At 47.1% G+C, this 18546-nt stretch overlaps 1 protein-coding gene across 1 annotated transcript in view; it reads right to left on the reverse strand.

Moving 5' to 3' along the window:
• The window catches only part of CLNK (cytokine dependent hematopoietic cell linker), a 162698-nt gene that overhangs the window by 84618 nt on the left and 59534 nt on the right, over positions 1-18546 (reverse strand). Inside the window, exon 3 of the mRNA XM_078446262.1 lies at positions 212-283. Coding sequence (XP_078302388.1) covers positions 212-283 — 72 coding nt within the window. The remainder of the gene's footprint in view (positions 1-211; positions 284-18546) is intronic.

Here is an 18546-nt window from a genome sequence, read left to right on the forward strand (position 1 = left end):
AATTCAACCCACATGAATTTCTTTTCCTTCGGGACCTCGGTCTCCATGTGACCGCTGACCTCTAAGATACCACTGGCAGCAATAACATTCTATCACATTAACATTGTGTGTGTGTGTGTGTGTGTGTGTGTGTGTGTGTGTGTGTTGGCAGCTTGTTGCCACAGAATCAAACTTTTCACTCCTCCATTAATAAACAAGTAAACATTCTGACCTATTTTTTGGCAGACTGAAGTCCTGGAATTTCAAATGACTGGAAGCTTCTTTTGTTGTCCTTCTCTTGCCCCTGGGATGAAAGCAAATAGATGGCAGTCAGGAAATAGCAAGAGGTGAGGGGAAAAAATTAATTAAGTGCATTCATTCATGGAAACAGCCACCCAGTCAGATTTAAGTAATGAACATCTCACACGCGACTCCAAATCTCTCTTTGCATTTCCGTTGGGGTTAAAAAAATCTGCGTTTAAAGTAATGTAATTACTTAAAAATGTGTATATATTTTTAGTGTAAGAGCTTTATTTCACAAGGAGTGGGAGTGGGGGGGCTGCGGAAGAAGTGTCCCAGTCAGGATGAAAACGTGGGCTTCTCCCCCACGTCAGCAGGCTCAGTGTGGCCCCCTCCTCAAGCTGTGTGAGTCTCGTGACATTGCTCTGTGAAAGGAAGAGAATCACACCTTCGTCATGTGGTCGAGGGGAGGCAAGGACAAACAAGGACAGCGCCCGGGGCGGGGGGCCCAGGAACGTTCTAGATGCCTCCTTCGCGAGTTGAATTTGACCCCCAGCTAGCAGACAGAACAGCATCCAGTGAAGGCAGGCGGATTACTTAGCAAGAGCAATTCAGATTCGAGTAATATTTATTGAAATTCTGTATGATTTAGATACTTTGCCGTGGAGTCTTCTGTGAAAAAAATTATTTTAAATTGAGTTGATTTGGTCAAATTCAGGAAGGCATTCGCTATCATAAACCATCACTGTGATGCATCCTTTCTTTATTTAATTAGCCGTGCTTAATATCCTTGCATTTCTTCTGCAGGTATTTTGTGAGCTTTAGCAGGTGTTTCCTGGTGAGTTTCCTCTGCTAATGCTCCTCTCCTGAGCTCCGCTGACCCCCTCGTCCTGGTTCCCCCCACGTGGGGCACACTTCCTTCTCCTCAGTCCTTGGACTTTCTCTACTCCTAATCCCCTTTCTCTTCCAGATGCTGGTTATTGCCTGCCTTCTCCTCCTGCTTCTGAGCTCCGTGTAGGCGCCCGCCCCCCAGGGGAATCTTCCCTGACCTCTGAGAGAGACTCCTTCACCGACTTGTCCCAGTTGTAATTTTCCTTTTGTCTTAACTTGTAGCTGTGTTCGTGTCCCATAAGCCAGCTCATGCACCGTGCCCCCCCCCCCCCCCCCCCCGCCGCCCCAGGGTAGAGATGCACGGGGTGGGGAGTGGGGGGAGGGGGGAAGGGGGGCTGTGGTCAGCACCTGACCCTCGGAGGCCCCTTGGGGACGTGTGTGTGTGTGGGAGTGAAGGACTCTGGGAAATGCTTCCCGGTGCCTGGAGACCTTCCATCTAGGATTTTGTGTGCAGCCTACCGGCTGCGAAGTGATAAATAAAAAATTTAATGAGTTGTTTGCATGTAGTTCGTCACGGGGTACATCCCCACAAAGCAAGGTGATGGTGTTAGTTCCGTATTTCACATTTTACTTTTTTTTTTCATTATTTTGTGATCGCAAAAATGAATTATTGTGTTATTTGATCTATTTCATCGCTTTCTATTTCTCTGGGGGAAGCTTGATTCATGTCTGCATCGGTACTCTGACTTCTAAGCTCTAGACACGGGCATCTATTTTCCGGACCTTCCTGTGAGGTTATCCTCCAGCAGACTTTCCCCCGTGAGCAGCCTCTTTGCTCACATAGTTTGCAAACCAGCAGCCTGGGCACTAAACTTGAGTCTTCTCTTTCTTGCCCCCATCACGCCACCTCCGTGCTTTGGTTCCAGATCCCGAGTCGATCCCCTGATGCTTGCTAGGCTGCCTCTTTTCCTCACCCTGAGGGGCTCTATTCTGTCTTTGGTTCTTTATATGTATTTTTCATGCTTATTTATTTTTGAGAGAGAGAGAGAGAGAGAACAAGCAGGAGGGGCAGAGAGAGAGGGAGACACAGAATCCGAAGCAAGCTCCAGGCTCTGAGCTGTCAGCATAGAGCCTGAGGACTCAAACCCACAGACTGAGAGGTCATGACCTGGGCCGAAGTTGGATACTTAACCCGCTGAGCCACCCAGACACCCCATGTCTGTCTGTTTCTTTTTCTTTCTTTCTTTCTTTCTTCCCTGTTATTTCTTTCTTTCTTTTCTTTCTTTCTTTCTTTCTTCCCTGTTATCTTTCTTTCTTTCTTTCTTCTCTCTTCTTTCTTTCTTTCTTTCTTTCTTCTCTCTTCTTTCTTTCTTTCTTTCTTCCCTTCCTCCTTTCCTCCCTCTTTCTTCTTTCTTTCTTTCTTTCTTTCTTTCTTTCTTTCTCTCTTCCCTGTTCTTTCTTTCTTTCTTTCTTTCTTTCTTTCTTTCTCTCTTCCCTGTTCTTTCTTTCTTTCTTTCTTCTCTCTTCTTTCTTTCTTTCTTTCTTTCTCTTTCTTTCTTTCTTCTTCTTTCTTTCTTTCTCTCTTCCCTGTTCTTTCTTTCTTTCTTTCTTTCTTTCTTTCTTTCTTTCTTTCCTGTTATTTCTTTCTTTCTTTCTTTCTTTCTTTCTTTCTTTCCTCCTTTCCTCCCTCTTTCTTCTTTCTTTCTTTCTTTCTTTCTTTCTTTCTTTCTTCCCTTTTCTTTCTTTCTTTCTTTCTTTCTTTCTTTCTTTCTTTCTTTCTTTCTTTCTTTCTTTCTTCTCTCCTTATCTCTGGTCTGGCCCCTAGTATCAACCCCTTAACTGCCTCCTTGGCCTCTCAGGCTCCAATCCCCCTACTGTAAAGCAGCGGGGGTGAGCTTTCTCATTAGCAGATTATTATCAACTCACCTCCCTGCTTGAAAATCTTTACCGCTTCTCCACAAAATCCACACTCATCCCCACGAGAGCCAAGATCCCTGCCCCAAAGCCTTCCCTCCCTCCCTCCCGCCCTGTCCCCCTGTCAGGGCCCCACACTGCCCTCTCTCCAGCTGTACTTTTGCAAGCCCCCACATCACTGAGTAGATTATTTTGGGTGGGGGACCCTCCTCTCTATCTGGCAAAAATAATTTCCATTCTTCAGGGTCTAGTTCGAATGCTCGTTTCCCCTGAGTTCTGTGCTGCTTCCTTTTTAGTACTTTTGACATATCTCTGTTTTACCATTCGTTCATTTGTTCACGAATCCGTTGATTCATTAGCTCTGCAAACAGGTATCAGATCTATTCCGCACCAGGCTGTATGCTAGGCAGTGGGATGCAGTTGTTAAAGAAGATGGATGGAGTCTGCCTCATGAATCTTGCCGTTGTTGGGGACACAGGCCAGAAACAAGTAAACAAGCAACCTTATTTTATCATGGGGCCTTGTATCTGCCTGTTCGTGCGTTCGTGTTCCCCTGGCGTAGGGGCTTGACGGTGGAGGCATATCCTGGGAATCTTTTCTCTCCTAGCACACTGGGTAACTGGCCTCAGGAATGTGCGTAAGATACCAAGAGATGCATCAGTAAAGAATAGACAAACGACCTGCCCATCTGGGCTCATCCACAGCAGTGAGCTGTGCGCTTAGTGTGCAGAATCCTGTGGGTCCCTCTGCCGCCAGGGAAATTCTGACCTGTCCCTGCACTGAGAAGGAGGCCCTTGGTTTCATTATATCATGTCAGAGCATTTCTGTGCTCCTGCAGCCCATGTGACATTTGCCTACATGGCTTCCACTAGTCCCATATTAAGAGCATGGGAAAGATTCTGGGAATTTCCTCCACCTCTTGTGAGAGGCACCTTAAGAATCCAACATCCTGAAAGCTACCATTACTTTTCCAGATAATTTGCTTTCATCTTTTTAAGTTTAAGAAGAGAGTTGAAGGGCTCCTGGATGGCTCAGTCAGTTGAGCATCTCTTGCTTTTAGCTCAGGTCGTGATCCCAGGGTCTTTGGCTCGAGCCCCTCATCAGACTCTGTGCTGAGTGTGGAGCCTGCTTAAGATTCTCTCTCTCTCTCTCTCTCTCTCTCTCTCTATCCTTCTCTCTCTTTTTCTTTGCTCCTCCCCCCCCCACTCTCTCTCTCTGAAATAAAAAAAAGAGAGTTGAACTTAAAGTCTTTTTCTATTTTCTATTTACAGCAACCCTTGGCAGTGAATGGCAGGCATCCTTCTCAGCTCCAAGTACAGATGAGGAAACAGGGACCCCGAGAGAGCAGAAAGGGTCTGGTTAGAGTGACCAAGTCGGTTGGTGGCCAAGCCAGCGCTAGAGGTCAGGTCTCTCTGATCCCCTGCCAGGTCCATGCCAAATGCACAGCAGGGGAAGCCAGAACCAGCGACTGCCAGAAGCCCAGGGCCAGGCGCCTCTGAAGACAACTGAGGAATGGAGACAGAATGAGTGGGGGCAGGTGTTCCACTGCCCACAGTGCATTAAGGGCAATGTTAACAAAGTTGGCAAGTAAAGAGCCGTTCACCTGGATAAGAAGTAGTTAAAGCCTATTTCTTTTTCAACTGCAAGCAAAGAGCAGAGGTTAGAAAATGGAGAGGTTCCCTCCCTGTTCCCTGCTCCCTCCCTAGTTGAATTTTGTTCCCGAACCTCTGGGAAAACTAAAATGCCCAGCCCCACAGGTTTCCTCCCTACCTGGTTTCTCTGGTTTAAATCATTCTTTAGGGTTCCAGTTTTTAGAGACACGTGTTTTTAAGTGCACACCGTTGAGAGAATCATAAAGCCTCAGTCTGCCATAGAAAATGTTATTAAGAATGTTAATCACCGTAGGTGAAGATTACTTGCTTTGCATTCAGTTGAGATCTGACCTTGCAAGGTTCAGCATTCCCAAGTTGGCCATTGCATCTGTGAGCCTGGGGAGGATAGTTCTGTTCACGACCATAGTGGAAGTAGGTACGCATCATTTTACAAGGCCTCAAACATTTGGGACCAGCTGTCCTTCCTGTGGGCCACTCAGCCTGTCCCACCCACGTCGTGACGTGCGTCACATCAGCATTTTTTTTTTTTTTTTAAATTTTTTTTTTTTTTTTAACGTTTATTTATTTTTGAGACAGAGAGAGACAGCATGAACAGGGGAGGGTCAGAGAGAGAGAGAGGGAGACACAGAATCTGAAACAGGCTCCAGGCTCTGAGCTGTCAGCACAGAGCCCGACGCGGGGCTTGAACTCACGGACCGCGAGATCATGACCTGAGCCGAAGTCAGACGCTTAACCGACTGAGCCACCCAGGCGCCCCTCACATCAGCATTTTTAAACTGCTGCTCTATTGCTTGTCATTGATCCTAGTCAAGTGCCCACCAGGGAAGCACAGTTAATTCACTGCACAGGCACATCCTGCAAAAGTGAGAAGTGCCGCTGGCTCATGGGGAAACTGAGGCACAGACAGCCAGTGGACAAGCCAATTAATTGTTCTTCCAAACGTCTCACATCCTGCCAAAAAAAAGAGTAAGAGCACATCACCCCACAGGACCCAGCCTCTCTTCTTGAATATTCTCCTAGCACTTGAGGCTCAACGCTTTCCAGCAGTCTCTGATTTCCTTCTCCTCTTCTGTACCTCCCTCCTGCACGATCAGTTGACAAAACCCATCTGGTCCCCCTTCACATGTTTTCGTGCTCGCTCCTTTTTAAATATACCCTCAGAACCTGCCTTCTCCAGATTCCCATTGCTTTCTGGGTAGACCTAACCCACTTGATGGTTTAGAACTTGTAGACCAGTTCTCTGGTGGAATCAATATCCACCTGCTACAGTGGGTTGAAGGGTGTCTACCAAGAGGTATGTATATCTGGCACGTGTGGATTTGACTTAGGTTGGAAAAAAGTTCTTTGAAAATGTAATCATGCTAAGGATCTTGAGAGATGAGACCCTCCGGGATTAGGGTGGGCCCTAAATCCAACGATGGGCCTTTTTGAGAAGAGAGAAGAGAATATGTTAGGATGCTGTGTGAAGACCCATGTCTTCACATGGCAGAGTGAAGGCAGAGTCGGGCGTGATGTGGCCACAAGTTAGGGAACTCCTGAAGCCACCCGGAGGTGGAGGAGGTGAGGAAGGATCTCCTCTAGAGTCTTCAGAGGGAGCACAGGCCTGCTGATGCCTTGGTTTTAGACTTCTGGGCTCTAGAACTGTGGGAGAATACATCCATGTTGTTTTAAGCCACGCGTTCATGGTAATTTGTGATGGCATCCCCGGGAAACTAACACAAGCACATCTAACCTGTCCCAAGGAACGGGAAATAAATTGGAACCAAATCCAAATCAAGGCAAAACACTCGGTGCTGTGATAAAAACAAAGGAACAAACACAACAATGACAAAACATATGTTCTAGAAGGAAAAAGATGGACAAAACTGGTTAAATCTTGCAGTGAGGAGGTAGCTTCCCCAAAGTGGCGAGTGAGGATGAATGGGTATTTGCCAGACCGATGACACGGTGAGCTAGGAGGTGGCGAGGGAGGTGGGGGCAACTTATTTTGAGAGCTAAACACCTGCTTCGAGTTTTCCTGGTCGTTCCCCTCAAATTTCTCATCTTTTCCTTCCTGTACTCCCAGCTGTACCCAATATGGCAAGTAGATTCTGACCGGCAGAGAAAGAGCAATTCCATTTATTCTGTGGTGAAACTACAGTTCTTCTTCTTCTTTAAATGTTTATTTAGTTTTGAGAGACAGCGAGAGAGAGAGAGAGAGAGAGAGAGAGAGAGACCAAGCAGGGGAGGGGCAGAGAGAGAGACACACACACAGAATCCGAAGCAGGCTCCAGGCTCCAAGCTGTCAGCACAGGGCCTGACATGGGGCTCAAACCCATGAACCATGAGATTACGACCTGGGCCAAAGTCGGACACTTAACCGACTGAGCCACCCGGGTGCCCCAGTGAAACTACACTTCTGTTCATGAACTGTCAGATCAAGTTCAGTTTTTGCAGAAGGCTCTCATTCTATGCACCCACGGTGAACTTGCAGGCTTCTAAGAAATCACACAAATTGCTCTTAAGCCATAATTGTCCTTCAATGACTTGTGCAGCTGGATTGTTGACTCCAAGATCACGAATGGTAATAATGAATACCCTAGAATTATAAGGATAATAATGACAGCTCAAAACTTATGTAAGATTTACTGGCTATCATTTGTCATTTCACATATCCTCACAACATCCTGTGAGAATGTTCTTACTCTGTTGGCTTTCTTCAACTCGTGTTCAACTCATGCTGTATCTCCTCAGAAATTGATGCATGTCGGGTTCCTGAGGAGATAGACTAAAACGTAATCATGTAGGCATTGAGCTCCTGGGATCAGTCCCCAGTGAAGGAAAGAAACAGAATAACATTGGCAGAAGGAGGTGGTAGGCTGTGCTCTGAGGCTGGCCTCGTGGACCTTCACCACTGTCCTGAGCTGTGGTGGGAGGTCGGGGCTTTTGTGCCCCTGGGTGGATAGTCAGTGGATGCGGGTTGTCTCGGGTAAGGCAAATTCAACCAAAGAAATTCCCAAAGAAGGTTGAGGGGGGACCTAGGAATAAACTCACAAAGTCTAGTACAAAATCACACTGGCTTCTGACTTTTTAGTAAGTCTGAGGCCTCAGACTCAAAATGGGCCTTGTCTATATTTCTCAGTAGGAGAGAGGAGAAATTTACAGGAAGGATAGGGACAAAGCAGAATGATTCTGAGGCCAGTTGTCCCCAGGGAAGGAGACTATCAGGTCAGAGAGGCGCTAATCTCCACAGAAGTAATGTGGGGTGGCCACAGAGTCAAGAGCACACACCTGTACTTGATCAGGCTTTGAATCTTGTTCTGCTAACCAACTAAGTCATAATTTATCTCATCATCCCCATTCTACGCACAAGGAAGGGCAGAGGTATAGTACCTCCCTCACGTATGGACTGCATGTGAGTGGTCATTTTCCTCATCTAGGACCTGATTCTTACTCAGAATGACGAAAGAATACAGTTTAGTATATACAGGAAGGACAGTTGACAATTAAAATATTTCACCAAAGACAAAATATTTCACCAAAGACAAAAAAAAATATATATATATATCCAAAGTTGCTTGATTAGAGAGATGCAAATCTATGGTCCTGGAATTAAATGTTACCTCATTTGTTTGACCACGGGTTGTTTCTTTTTTTGATTTTCTGATTTTTTTTTTTTTTTTTGAGAACAACCAGCCTGTGATTATTCATAATAGCTGAGGATACCAACATAGAGTGGTATCTTCAGGAGATTGAGAAGCATCAGCTAGAAAAACTCTAGAAACTACTGTTGATGGGGACTTTACACAGAGTAAAATTAAGCTATTCAATCATTTTGGTCTTTTTCCCAGCCATTTGTTTTGGGTGCTTGGGTGCACCAGGTGGTCATCCGTTAGGATCGGATCCAATCTAAATGCAGCGACTGCTTCCTTGGCTGCGAGTTAATTGCCCAATATTTTCCCAGGTAAATAGAATATTGGATTCCCACATGTCGTTTTGTTAGCAGGAAATTCAACTCCATCACTTAATCCAATACCTCGTAGGCATTAGAGATTATGTCATTGGACTTAACTCTAGAATTTTCTTCCTGTGTCTGGGGAATGGCTTTGAATGCTTCAGTGAGGTTCTGCAGAGTATATAGTGTAAGAACATGTCATGTCTGTCTGTGTGATATGATCTCCTTGGCCAAGTCAATTTCTGCCACTCTGCCTCCAGCTATAAGATGTTTGTTCCTCATGAGAATTTTGAAAATATTGACCAACCATAACCTACTGCTTTCCCTATATCAACATCAAGTTGACTGTAGAGCCTTGGAGTAGTTCTGTATAAATAGCACTGTCGTTTTGTTCTCAGCCTCTGAGAGATGAACGCCATACAATGGCCTGGGTCTTCAACAATAGGAGAAGTCAATCTAGAAAGGGTAGCTGTTTTATAGAGTCTCCTAGGATTCTAGTTTGAGTCCAGCCCAACCAACACGACCTCATATTCATCTGCACAGTCCTTTAAGAGCCATGACCTTCACCATGCTATGCATCACCCTTACTTTGTACCAGCACCACCGTGAACTTTAATTTGTGTGTCTGTGAGATTTCCTTCTCTTGTATACAATCCATGAGGCTGTCTACTCCCTGAGAAAGTCCGTAGGATTTTTTTTTTCTTCCTTATAAATCCACAGGATCGTTTTCTCTCCTAAAGAATTGATCAATTCTTCTAAAAAATGTGCCATACTTTTTTTTTTTTTTTTTTTATCTATTAGTTATCTATGACTGTGTATCAATACGATCACAAACTTAGCAGGTCAATCAACACATGCTTATTATCTCACAGTTTTAGTGGATCAGAAATAGGTATGGCCTTGCTGGGTTCTTTGTTTTAGGGTCTTTTTCTGAGGCCTCAGTCAAGGGGTCGGCCAGGGTTGGAAAGCTCAATGGCTCAATTGATAGCTGGCAGGAGTCAATTTCTTGCGGCCTGTTGGGCCGAGGGCCTCAGTTCCTTGGTGTCTGTTGGCTGGAGGCTGACCTCAGTTCCTTGCCATGTGGACCTCCCTAACATGTCACTTGCTTCATCAAAGCATGCCAACCAAGAGGACAAGAGGAAGTCGCAATCTGCGGTAACATAGCCACAGAAATGACCACCCATTTCCTACTGTTTCCAAGCAGCCACAGGCCTTGCTCCCACTCCAGGGGTGGGACTTATACAGCGAGGGAGGTGAGTACCAGGAGACAGACAACTGGGGGGGGGGGGGCATTGTGGTGTCTGTCTGCCACACGTAACGCCCGTTCAAGGTGGAAGCGTGAGTGAGATGACACTTTAGTAACATCGAGAAGAGTTTTTGCAAACCTACAGACCAGATCAGCCCGAATCTTTCTGCAGCCTGTTTTATCACTTTCTGTGACCTCTGCAAATGTCAGGCCAATTTCTGGAAGTTTTTCAGCGAATTACAGGAAGCTCCAGCCGAGACCAGAACGAACTGGTTCTCCAACTCTTTTGCGCACGAGAGGCCATTGCAATGGCTTTTGCAGCAGGATGCGGTACTTCTGAGTCCCTTAAAGTAGTCCCCACGTCAGTGGTCACAAGCCACTTTTCCAAGTGATTGATGCCCATTTTGTTTCTTCCGCTTGGGCCCTAAGCTGTGTGGGTAGGGTGTGGGTAGGGTGGGTAGGGTGTGGGTAGGGTAGGCCCTGAGCTGCGAGGGTAGGGTGGGTAGCTGCCGTTCACATGGCAGGTTCCTGTGCACGGTTCCTTCTAAACCTGGGAAATGTCTCCCTGAGCGTCTAGAAGTCCCATATCTTGGGGATTTGATGTGCCAGAGACTAGATGTTGGATATCATTTATGTGCTTCACTGCTGAACCCAGTGTACAGCTTTTTTGCTACACATTTTTTTTTTTTCTTTAAAGTTTGAACTTGAACATATTTACGTAGGACCTATACTCTCGGGCTCATGAAGCCCACCATTCATCCCGGACATCTTACACTTTTGTGTACACTGACTGGCCCCTGAAGATTTGAGCTGGTGACCCTTTCCAGAGGAATTTGAGAGGACAGTCCGTTCAATAATGAGTTGACTACAAAGAAATGTTTTAATTGCTATCCCTCATCTAGTCACACCTTAATAATGCTTAATTTGAGGGGCGCCTGGGCGGCTCAGTCGGTTAAGCGTCCGACTTCAGCTCAGGTCATGATCTCGCGGTCTGTGAGTTCGAACCCCGCGTCGGGCTCTGTGCTGACAGCTCGGAGCCTGGAGCCTGCTTCAGATTCTGTGTCTCCCTCTCTCTGACCCTCCCCTGTTCATGCTCTGTCTCTCCCTGTCTCAAAAATAAATAAACGTTAAAAAAAAAAAATAATGCGTAATTTGATGTGTCTGTCACCTTGGCTACACTATGATGCTCAGTGGTCTGGTCAAACACCAGCCTAGATGCTGTTAAGAAGGTATTTCTTAGATGCGATAAACATTTAAATCGGTGGACTCTGAGTGAGGCAGACGACTCCTCATAATGTGGGTGGGCCTCACCCCATCAGCTGAGGCCTCAAAACCCGAGATGGAGGTTTCCGGAAGAAGAAGGAATTCTGCCTCAAGACTTCAACGTGGAAACCCTGCCTGAGTGTCCAGCCTCTGTCCTGCAGAATTTGGATTCACCGATTGCAATACAACTCTTCTATGAGTCTCCAGGCTGCTGGCCTGCCCTGTAGATTTTGGACTTGCCACCTCCCACAATCGTGTGGGCCAGGTTCTCAGAATACATCTCTCTCTGCGGGCAGGCATGCATGTATTCTTTTGGTTCTATTCCCTGGATAACCCTATTATACTTCTCAAGCACAGAGTCGGGAACTGCCTCGAAACAGAGAGGGAAGGAAGGAAACGAAATTAACAGGTAGTAAGCACCCGCCATGTGCCAGGTATCATACTGGGTGATCTAATTTAATCCTCACAACAGACCTTCAAATCAGATGAGGGCAACTCATGTTGTTCTCATCTCACAGATGACAAAATGAAGGCTCGGGGCTCCAGTCAACCAGGCTCCAGAGTTGGACAGATCTCGGTGTAAAACCTGTTCCTTCACAGGACGGACTCTGCATGTAATGGACTCCACTGTATGCCACAGCGAGTGTCTGATGAACGAGGGAAAGAGGAAGGATCCCCGTAGGGTGCAGCAAGGCTCCCAGCTGGTTTCTGGGGAGGAGACCCAGGGGGCAGGGCCCTGGGAGAAGATCCCGTCAGGATGGCGTGGCCCCTGCTGTGGGAAGTTCTCTCTCCCTTGGTGCCCGAGTCATACTGGACTTTGAGCTGCCAACGAAGACACAACAGGAGCCCTTGTCTATGGGACGTGGCCTCATCACCCATCCGAATTGGCGCAGTGAACCCACGCCTAGAGACCCCATAGGAAGCGACCTTTGTTGGAAGGCACACACTGCTGACGAGGCCTGACTTCAGCCCTGCTCAGAGCCAGGAATACAGCAAGGTACTCCCTGAGTCTCTGCACACCAGGAGATCACAATCCAAGGGCTCTGGGGGCTGTTCCTGCCTTGCCTGACACCACATGTATAGCAGAAAGAGAGGGGAGTGGCCTGCATATAGGACAGACTCATGTTCTGAAGCAGCTTCAGTTTTTTCTTTTTTTAATGCTTATTTTTGAGAGAGAGACAGAGCACGAGTCGGGGAGGGGCAGAGAGAGAGGGAGACACAGAATCCGAAGCAGGCTCCAGGCCCTGAGCTGTCAGCACAGAGCGGGACGCGGGGTTCGAACTCACGAACCCTGAGATCGTGAGCTGAGGCGAAGTCAGAATCGTAACCAAATGAGCCACCAGGGCGCCCCTTCCTATCTTCGTTTACTCCTAATTCGAAAGGCTACGCAGTTCCAAGACCATCCACCTGGCTCTGACCTGCTTTTCCTTTTTGTTCACAGCTTTGACTGCTGCATGTTGAATTTACACCTCGCCAGGAGGTAGCCCTTTTCTGAACCTTCTTCAGGCTCCTGGGATCCACTCGGGAGGCACTCCGCACTCGGGTTCCCCTGACTCAGAGAGAGGCTCTGGGTTCTCTATTGACATGGATCCAGGATTGCCCCCTTCATGGTCATCACTGGCGTGAACATCTCCCACCAAAACTCTGACTTCCTGTCATCCCCTCACACAGAACGGCAGCAGAGGAAATATTTGTGCACGAGAAGATCCCTAGATGGAGGAAGGACTCTCTTGAGGGAATCACTAATTCTTGTTTACTAAGGCAGAAAAAGGAAGCAGAATATTCCAGAAGAGACCGGCTCTGCCTATGGGTTGCAGATGCAGAGTGGAGGGTGGGGTCTGCATGTAGCATCTTCCTTTTCCAGAGTTTTAGCCTCAATGATTCCACTGAGCATGAGGGTCAGTGGAAAGATAGATATCCTCTCCTCAAACCTGTTAAGCTTACAGATGAGGAAACGTGGCCCCAGAGAAGTGGTATGACCTGCCCGAGTTAACCAGACGCTGGCGGAGAAGGTTCCAGCACAGCTCCTGGCTCCCCCTGTGGTACCCAAGGTCTTTTTCACTTGGCCTTGGCTTCCCCAGTGCTTGTCTTCTAATTAGACCTCTTTGTGTGCCTTGTAAATAATTTCTCCTCATTTTCTTTTTAATCTTCTTGAGGCGAGAAAGACAAAGAAAGATAATCTAATTTAGCTCATAAGAAAGTAATCCAGAACCCTTTATGTCCACTTTTCAAGAAACCCCACAAAACCTTTTTCCCATTTTGCCTTTTTGTTTGTTTGTTTAAATTTTGATTCGGCAAAAGGAAACAAACGAACCAAGAAAAATAGGAGTCTTACAAATCATCTTTTCAAATGCTTTCTCTCTCTTTTTTTTTTTTGTCTTGACTGTCAGGGGACTGAGCTTCTAACAGACCATCAGGGTATGTAATGAGCAAATACAATAACAACAGTGAATTACCCTTTTTGTACCGCCAACTATGTGTTCATAATGGAATTTAATTTATAGATGGGCATGCCTGAAAGATTCTGGATGTGGATAGAAAACGACATGTGAAAAGCAATATGTGTATTTTTAAAAAATGTCTCAAAACAAATGCTCGGTTTGTGCCTGGTCAGTACACACCCAATGAAAAGTCAAGAGTAAAAGGGGACATAACTGACCTTCTGGGTCCGCAGGGGTGCCAGGGAGGGGTCTCCTGCTAACAGGGCAGCGGGGCTTCTACAGAATGAGACCCCTCAGGACAATGTCCTCTTCCTCCATCTCCTGGCCTAACCAACACGTTCTGACTCCAGAAGGTCTGAAGAAAGGAAGGGAAATCAAGACAGGGGAGTGAGGAAAGAAGGGAAAGGAGAAGATTCTAGAAGATGCCAGCTCTTGGGCTCATCTCCACCCTCCTTTCTGTGAGAACCTTCGCAGCAATGATTTTACTCTGTCACACCTCTGCGGGGTCCTGAACACAGTGATGCCAAGTATGTTTCCAAGGATTTCTCTGACCGCTGGGTGGAGAGCAGGGGTGATGAGGGAGCAACGGGCAAGCTGAGGGCAAGCTAACACCCACCGTCCCCCCAGATGGGAGGTATGTGACATCCCTCAGGCTCTCCCGGCTGCCCAAGAACAAAGGAAAGGGAAAAACTAATGATTAGCTGATAGAAATCACAGTCGTGCAGGACACGAGTCTCCATCGGTTTGCATCTGTCTTAGTAAGGATTTACAAGAAAAAAAAAAAGGCCGTCTAGAGAAACCTCTGGACTCAACTCCCCGGAGCCCTCACACCACCCTCCCCTCCATAGGATAGAAAATCTTATATAACCAGTAATTCCTCACAACCCTAGTGCGGCTCTTTCTGCCCACGGGTCCTGTCCCCTGTGCCTTAATAAAACCACCTTTTCTGCACCAAAGGTATTTCAAGAATTATTTCCCGGCCGTTGGCTCCGAACTGCAACACTTCAACCCACATCAGAGGGTAGATTACGCAGAAGCAAGGAGACTTCTGGGGAAGCTATTGCCAGTAACCCGGACAGCAACTGATACTGACTGAGATCTGGGGCCATGGGGACTACAGGGCAGTGGGGGACCAGGGAGGTGTCATTACCCTCGGAGCAACGGCCGAGACTCTGTGGCATTCTCCCCTACCACCTCTCCCCACCCCATCCACAGAGTTACTCTCTCCTTAATGCTGGTTCCCCTGGAAACCATTCAAAAAGGAAGCTTTCCCAGCATTTCATGCTTTTCCCTATTCCATTTGGCGTTGCCGTTCTAACTACTTGGCTTCATCTTTGATGGCCTGGTGGAGATACTCTGTCCCTCTGCTCTGGAGCACAGAGCAAGTTGTGCGTAGGATTCCAGGGGAAGCGGGGTGGGGGGCACTCTCAGCGATAACCCCCACGCTGGCTGGAAAATGAGAGGGAGAGGCTAGTGGCTCTCCCTCAGTCTCCGCCTGGCGGTGTGCTTGCTTTCTCCAGACCTTAATTTCTCCAGCTATAAAGATGTCAAGAATGAAGGAGTCCTTCGATATCAGGCCCGCGTGGGGAGGGAGGAGGTGAGGGGGGCTACCGGGGACCCTCGGTGATGTGCGAGGGCACATTCACGCTGCACACTGGAGCTGACGGTTAACCGTGGCAGGAATCCGAGAGCCAGTTGTTAAATGACTTGTGAAAAATTAAATTATATAAAGCCGCAATGGAATAAATCACGGTAAAAACAAAGGTAACACTTGGGCCACATATCTTCCTAATTCTGCTACCTTTGCTGTCGCCTATGGTTTGATGGTCTTTACGTCTATTGTATCCGTGTGGGGGAAACAGGTACATTCTTCCCACCTCTGCGTCTGGCGACATCACGTCGGTTTTGACTTTGGCCTCCGTGGGAGCATTTGCACCACTGAACTTGGCACGCGCTACAAGTCGGGGTTTGTTCACTGCTTTGCCGATAGACGCACTAAAGAAAGTGATGGGGGGATGTCAGTAAAGCAGATTTAATGTAAAAGCGGGTCATGTCTGTAGCTGTAACATTGTAAACGGCACCGAAACGGAGGAGTTGTTTTCCCGGTATTCAAAAACGGTTTTCCCATCCAGCCAAGAAGTCGCTCACAGCACCGACAAAACAAACGAAGTTCTGGCAGACTTCGTGGTTTCCCTTCGGTTTTCCTCATGCATGTAAAGGAGAATTGCAGTCAATACGGACGTGAGAACTGTACTCATTTGCCAACCGCAACCAGAAGTTGCTTAGGGATGTAAGAGTTCAACCAACATCAGTGAAATCATTCTGTAAGAATCAATAGGCTGTATGGAAATTTACAATAAGGAGTACCGTGTATTTCATTAGTGTTTAAAATTTTTTTTAATGTTTTTATTTTTGAGAGGACAGAGAGTGAGCAGGGGAGGGGCAGAGAGAGAGACAGAGAGAGAGAGGGAGGCACGGAATCTGAAACAGGCTCCAGGCTCTGAGCTGTCAGCACGGAGCGCGACGTGGGGCTCGAACCCATGAACCCTGAGATCACGACCTGAGCCGAAGTCGGACTCGCAACCGACTGAGCCGCCCAGGTGCCCCTTTCATTAGTATTCACCCATTGTATACCATACATCCTGTGTACCAGTAAAATGTGCAGCAAACTGTGATTTTATATGCACTCCCCTCCCATCCCAGGCTCGGGAGCTGTTTGTTAAACGTTTCCTGAAGTTTACCAGACGATAACCGTTTATGGTGTCCTATGACAGAATGAGCCCAGCCTCGGTGCCAGGAATAGCTAGTGTCTCGCACACCTGTGATTAGACCCTGGATTTCCGGCCAGGGGCAATGATTAGACTGCTCTAAGCCACATACTTCTTATGTCTAAAGTGGCAACAATAATAATGTCTCCGTAGATGTGATGTGAGGCTGGGTGCCCAGTAAAGAGTTAATTCTATTCTTCTCTCAAGTATAGGAGCACAGAAAGAACAAAAATCCCCTAGAAAGGTGCTGCCTTCCTCCCCTCCCTGTCCCCTCCTGGCCCCTCCCCAATATGCTAATGACTTCACTGCTGGTTTTTTCCTGCTCTCCATCACCTCTGGCCTCTGTGGTTTATAGCTGGAGGAGCTGTGAGCCCAGGGCGGTTCCAAGTTCAAATATCCTTTTCTCTCTCCCCTCCGGGAAAAGAATCTTTGTCAACAAAACTGATGCCAGACAAAGAGAAGAACAGACCCCCAACCCCCTCCTGAACTACAACGTGATGAGTAATGATACAATGTGATGCTGAGGTGTGGGTTTCTCATCAATATCACTGCAAACTGCCGGAAGACAGAGGGTGATCCTCGTTCGAAATTACTTTCCTACTCCTTTTCTGTGCCAGGCGCTTAGTAGGTACCCAAACTCTCCAGTAAGTTAAACTAATTAGATAATAGTTAACGTTTGCTCAGAGCGTCAAAGATAAAGCCTTAAGTGATTTATGAGCCAAGACGACTGTCTGAAACGTAAGGCTTGATCTCCCGGTAACCTCTGTCTTCCCCTTACCGTATAGCCAGGAAAAAGAACGGGAGAGAAAAAAGGACTTTCTTACTCCTCGGGCCGGTTCCCTTTGTGGTCTGAACGCTTCACATCTCTTCCACTCTGTGTGCAACCCAGGAGAGAAAGAACAGGTTCTGTTTTTGGCTTTGTTTGTTTTTGTTTGTATTCCTGGGCCGTGAGGACACCGTGAGCAGGGAGAAAGTGTGAGGGGAGTACGGTCCTCGGGTTAGAATCACTGGCCTTTCAGTTGTGAAGGAAAGAGCAAATGAGCAGACAGAAAAGAATCAAGATTCTGAAGACGTTTTCTTAAATACTTACACGCGGATTTACCATATGACCTTGCGATTCCACACTTAGGGATCTACCCCAGAGAAGTGAAGACAGAGCCACAGAGAGACTTGCCCAGGAGTGATTCTACAAGTGTTACCCCTAAGAGTCCATGAACGGAAAACAAGCTTGATGTCCACTGACTGGTGGATGGATAGACGGCATGGGGTATATTCATGCAATGGGATTTATTCATTGCAATGAATTGCAAATTTATTCATGCAATGGGATATATTTAGCAATCAAAAGGAAGGAGCTATTACAGATGTCACAACTTGGGCAAACTTTAAAAACATGGCCGTGTGCAAGAAGCAGGCACAGGAGACCCCATAGTATATGATCTATTGATGTATCGACAAGCCCAGAAGAAACGACTCTAGATAGAGAAGATTAGTGGTTGCCTGGGGCAGAGGGTAGGAGCTGGGCTCTGGGAAGAGCAGTAAAAGAGGATGAGAGGAGATGTAATTGAGGTGACGGAAATGTTCTATAACTGATGCATGGTGATAGTTAGCAACTTGCTAAATTTACGATAAAAGAAAATTGAATTGTATATTTGAAACGAGTGAATTACACAACACGTAATGTATGGCTAGAAAAGTTTATTTAAGAGAGGGTTCAGGAGGGGCGCCCGGGTGGCTCTGTCGGTTGAGCGTCCGACTCTTAATTTCAGCTTAGGTCTTGATTTCACGGTTCGTGGGTTCAAGCCCCACACTGGCAGTGTAGAGCCTGCTTCGGATTCTCTCTCTCTCTCTCTCTGCCTCTCCCATGTGCTCTTTCTCTCAAAATAAATAAATAAACTTAAAAAGAAGAGGGTTCAGGAGAAAATCACCTATCGGCAGCGTCCCTCAGCTTTGATCAGTCATCAGTGAAGGTCCCAGGCTGCATCCTCGCCCACAGAAAAGTGACAGTGAGTCTCTGTGCTCTGTGCAGCCACTCACCTGGGCTGAGCCTCCGGGAGGAAGGGATTAGTCCTCCTGGGGCTGTCCCTGCAGGTGGCCGGGCACCCACGGACTAAGCCCTGCAATTCATTCTAACAACACCCAGCTCTCCCTGAAGGTAATTGCCGGAGCCTTTTTGCGCTAAATTAGAATCAAGCACGCTAATCACCTGTTAGGAAAATTCAACTCACTCTGGTTTTGGGAACTTTGTGTTTTTAACTGGCCAGACTCCTGAGCTGCTGCCCGCAAACGGGGGATAGACATTAGTAGGAGACAGATG

Source organism: Panthera onca, chromosome B1, assembly GCF_046562875.1.
Source record: "Panthera onca isolate mPanOnc1 chromosome B1, mPanOnc1 haplotype 2, whole genome shotgun sequence".
NCBI classification, from domain to species: Eukaryota; Metazoa; Chordata; class Mammalia; order Carnivora; family Felidae; genus Panthera; species Panthera onca.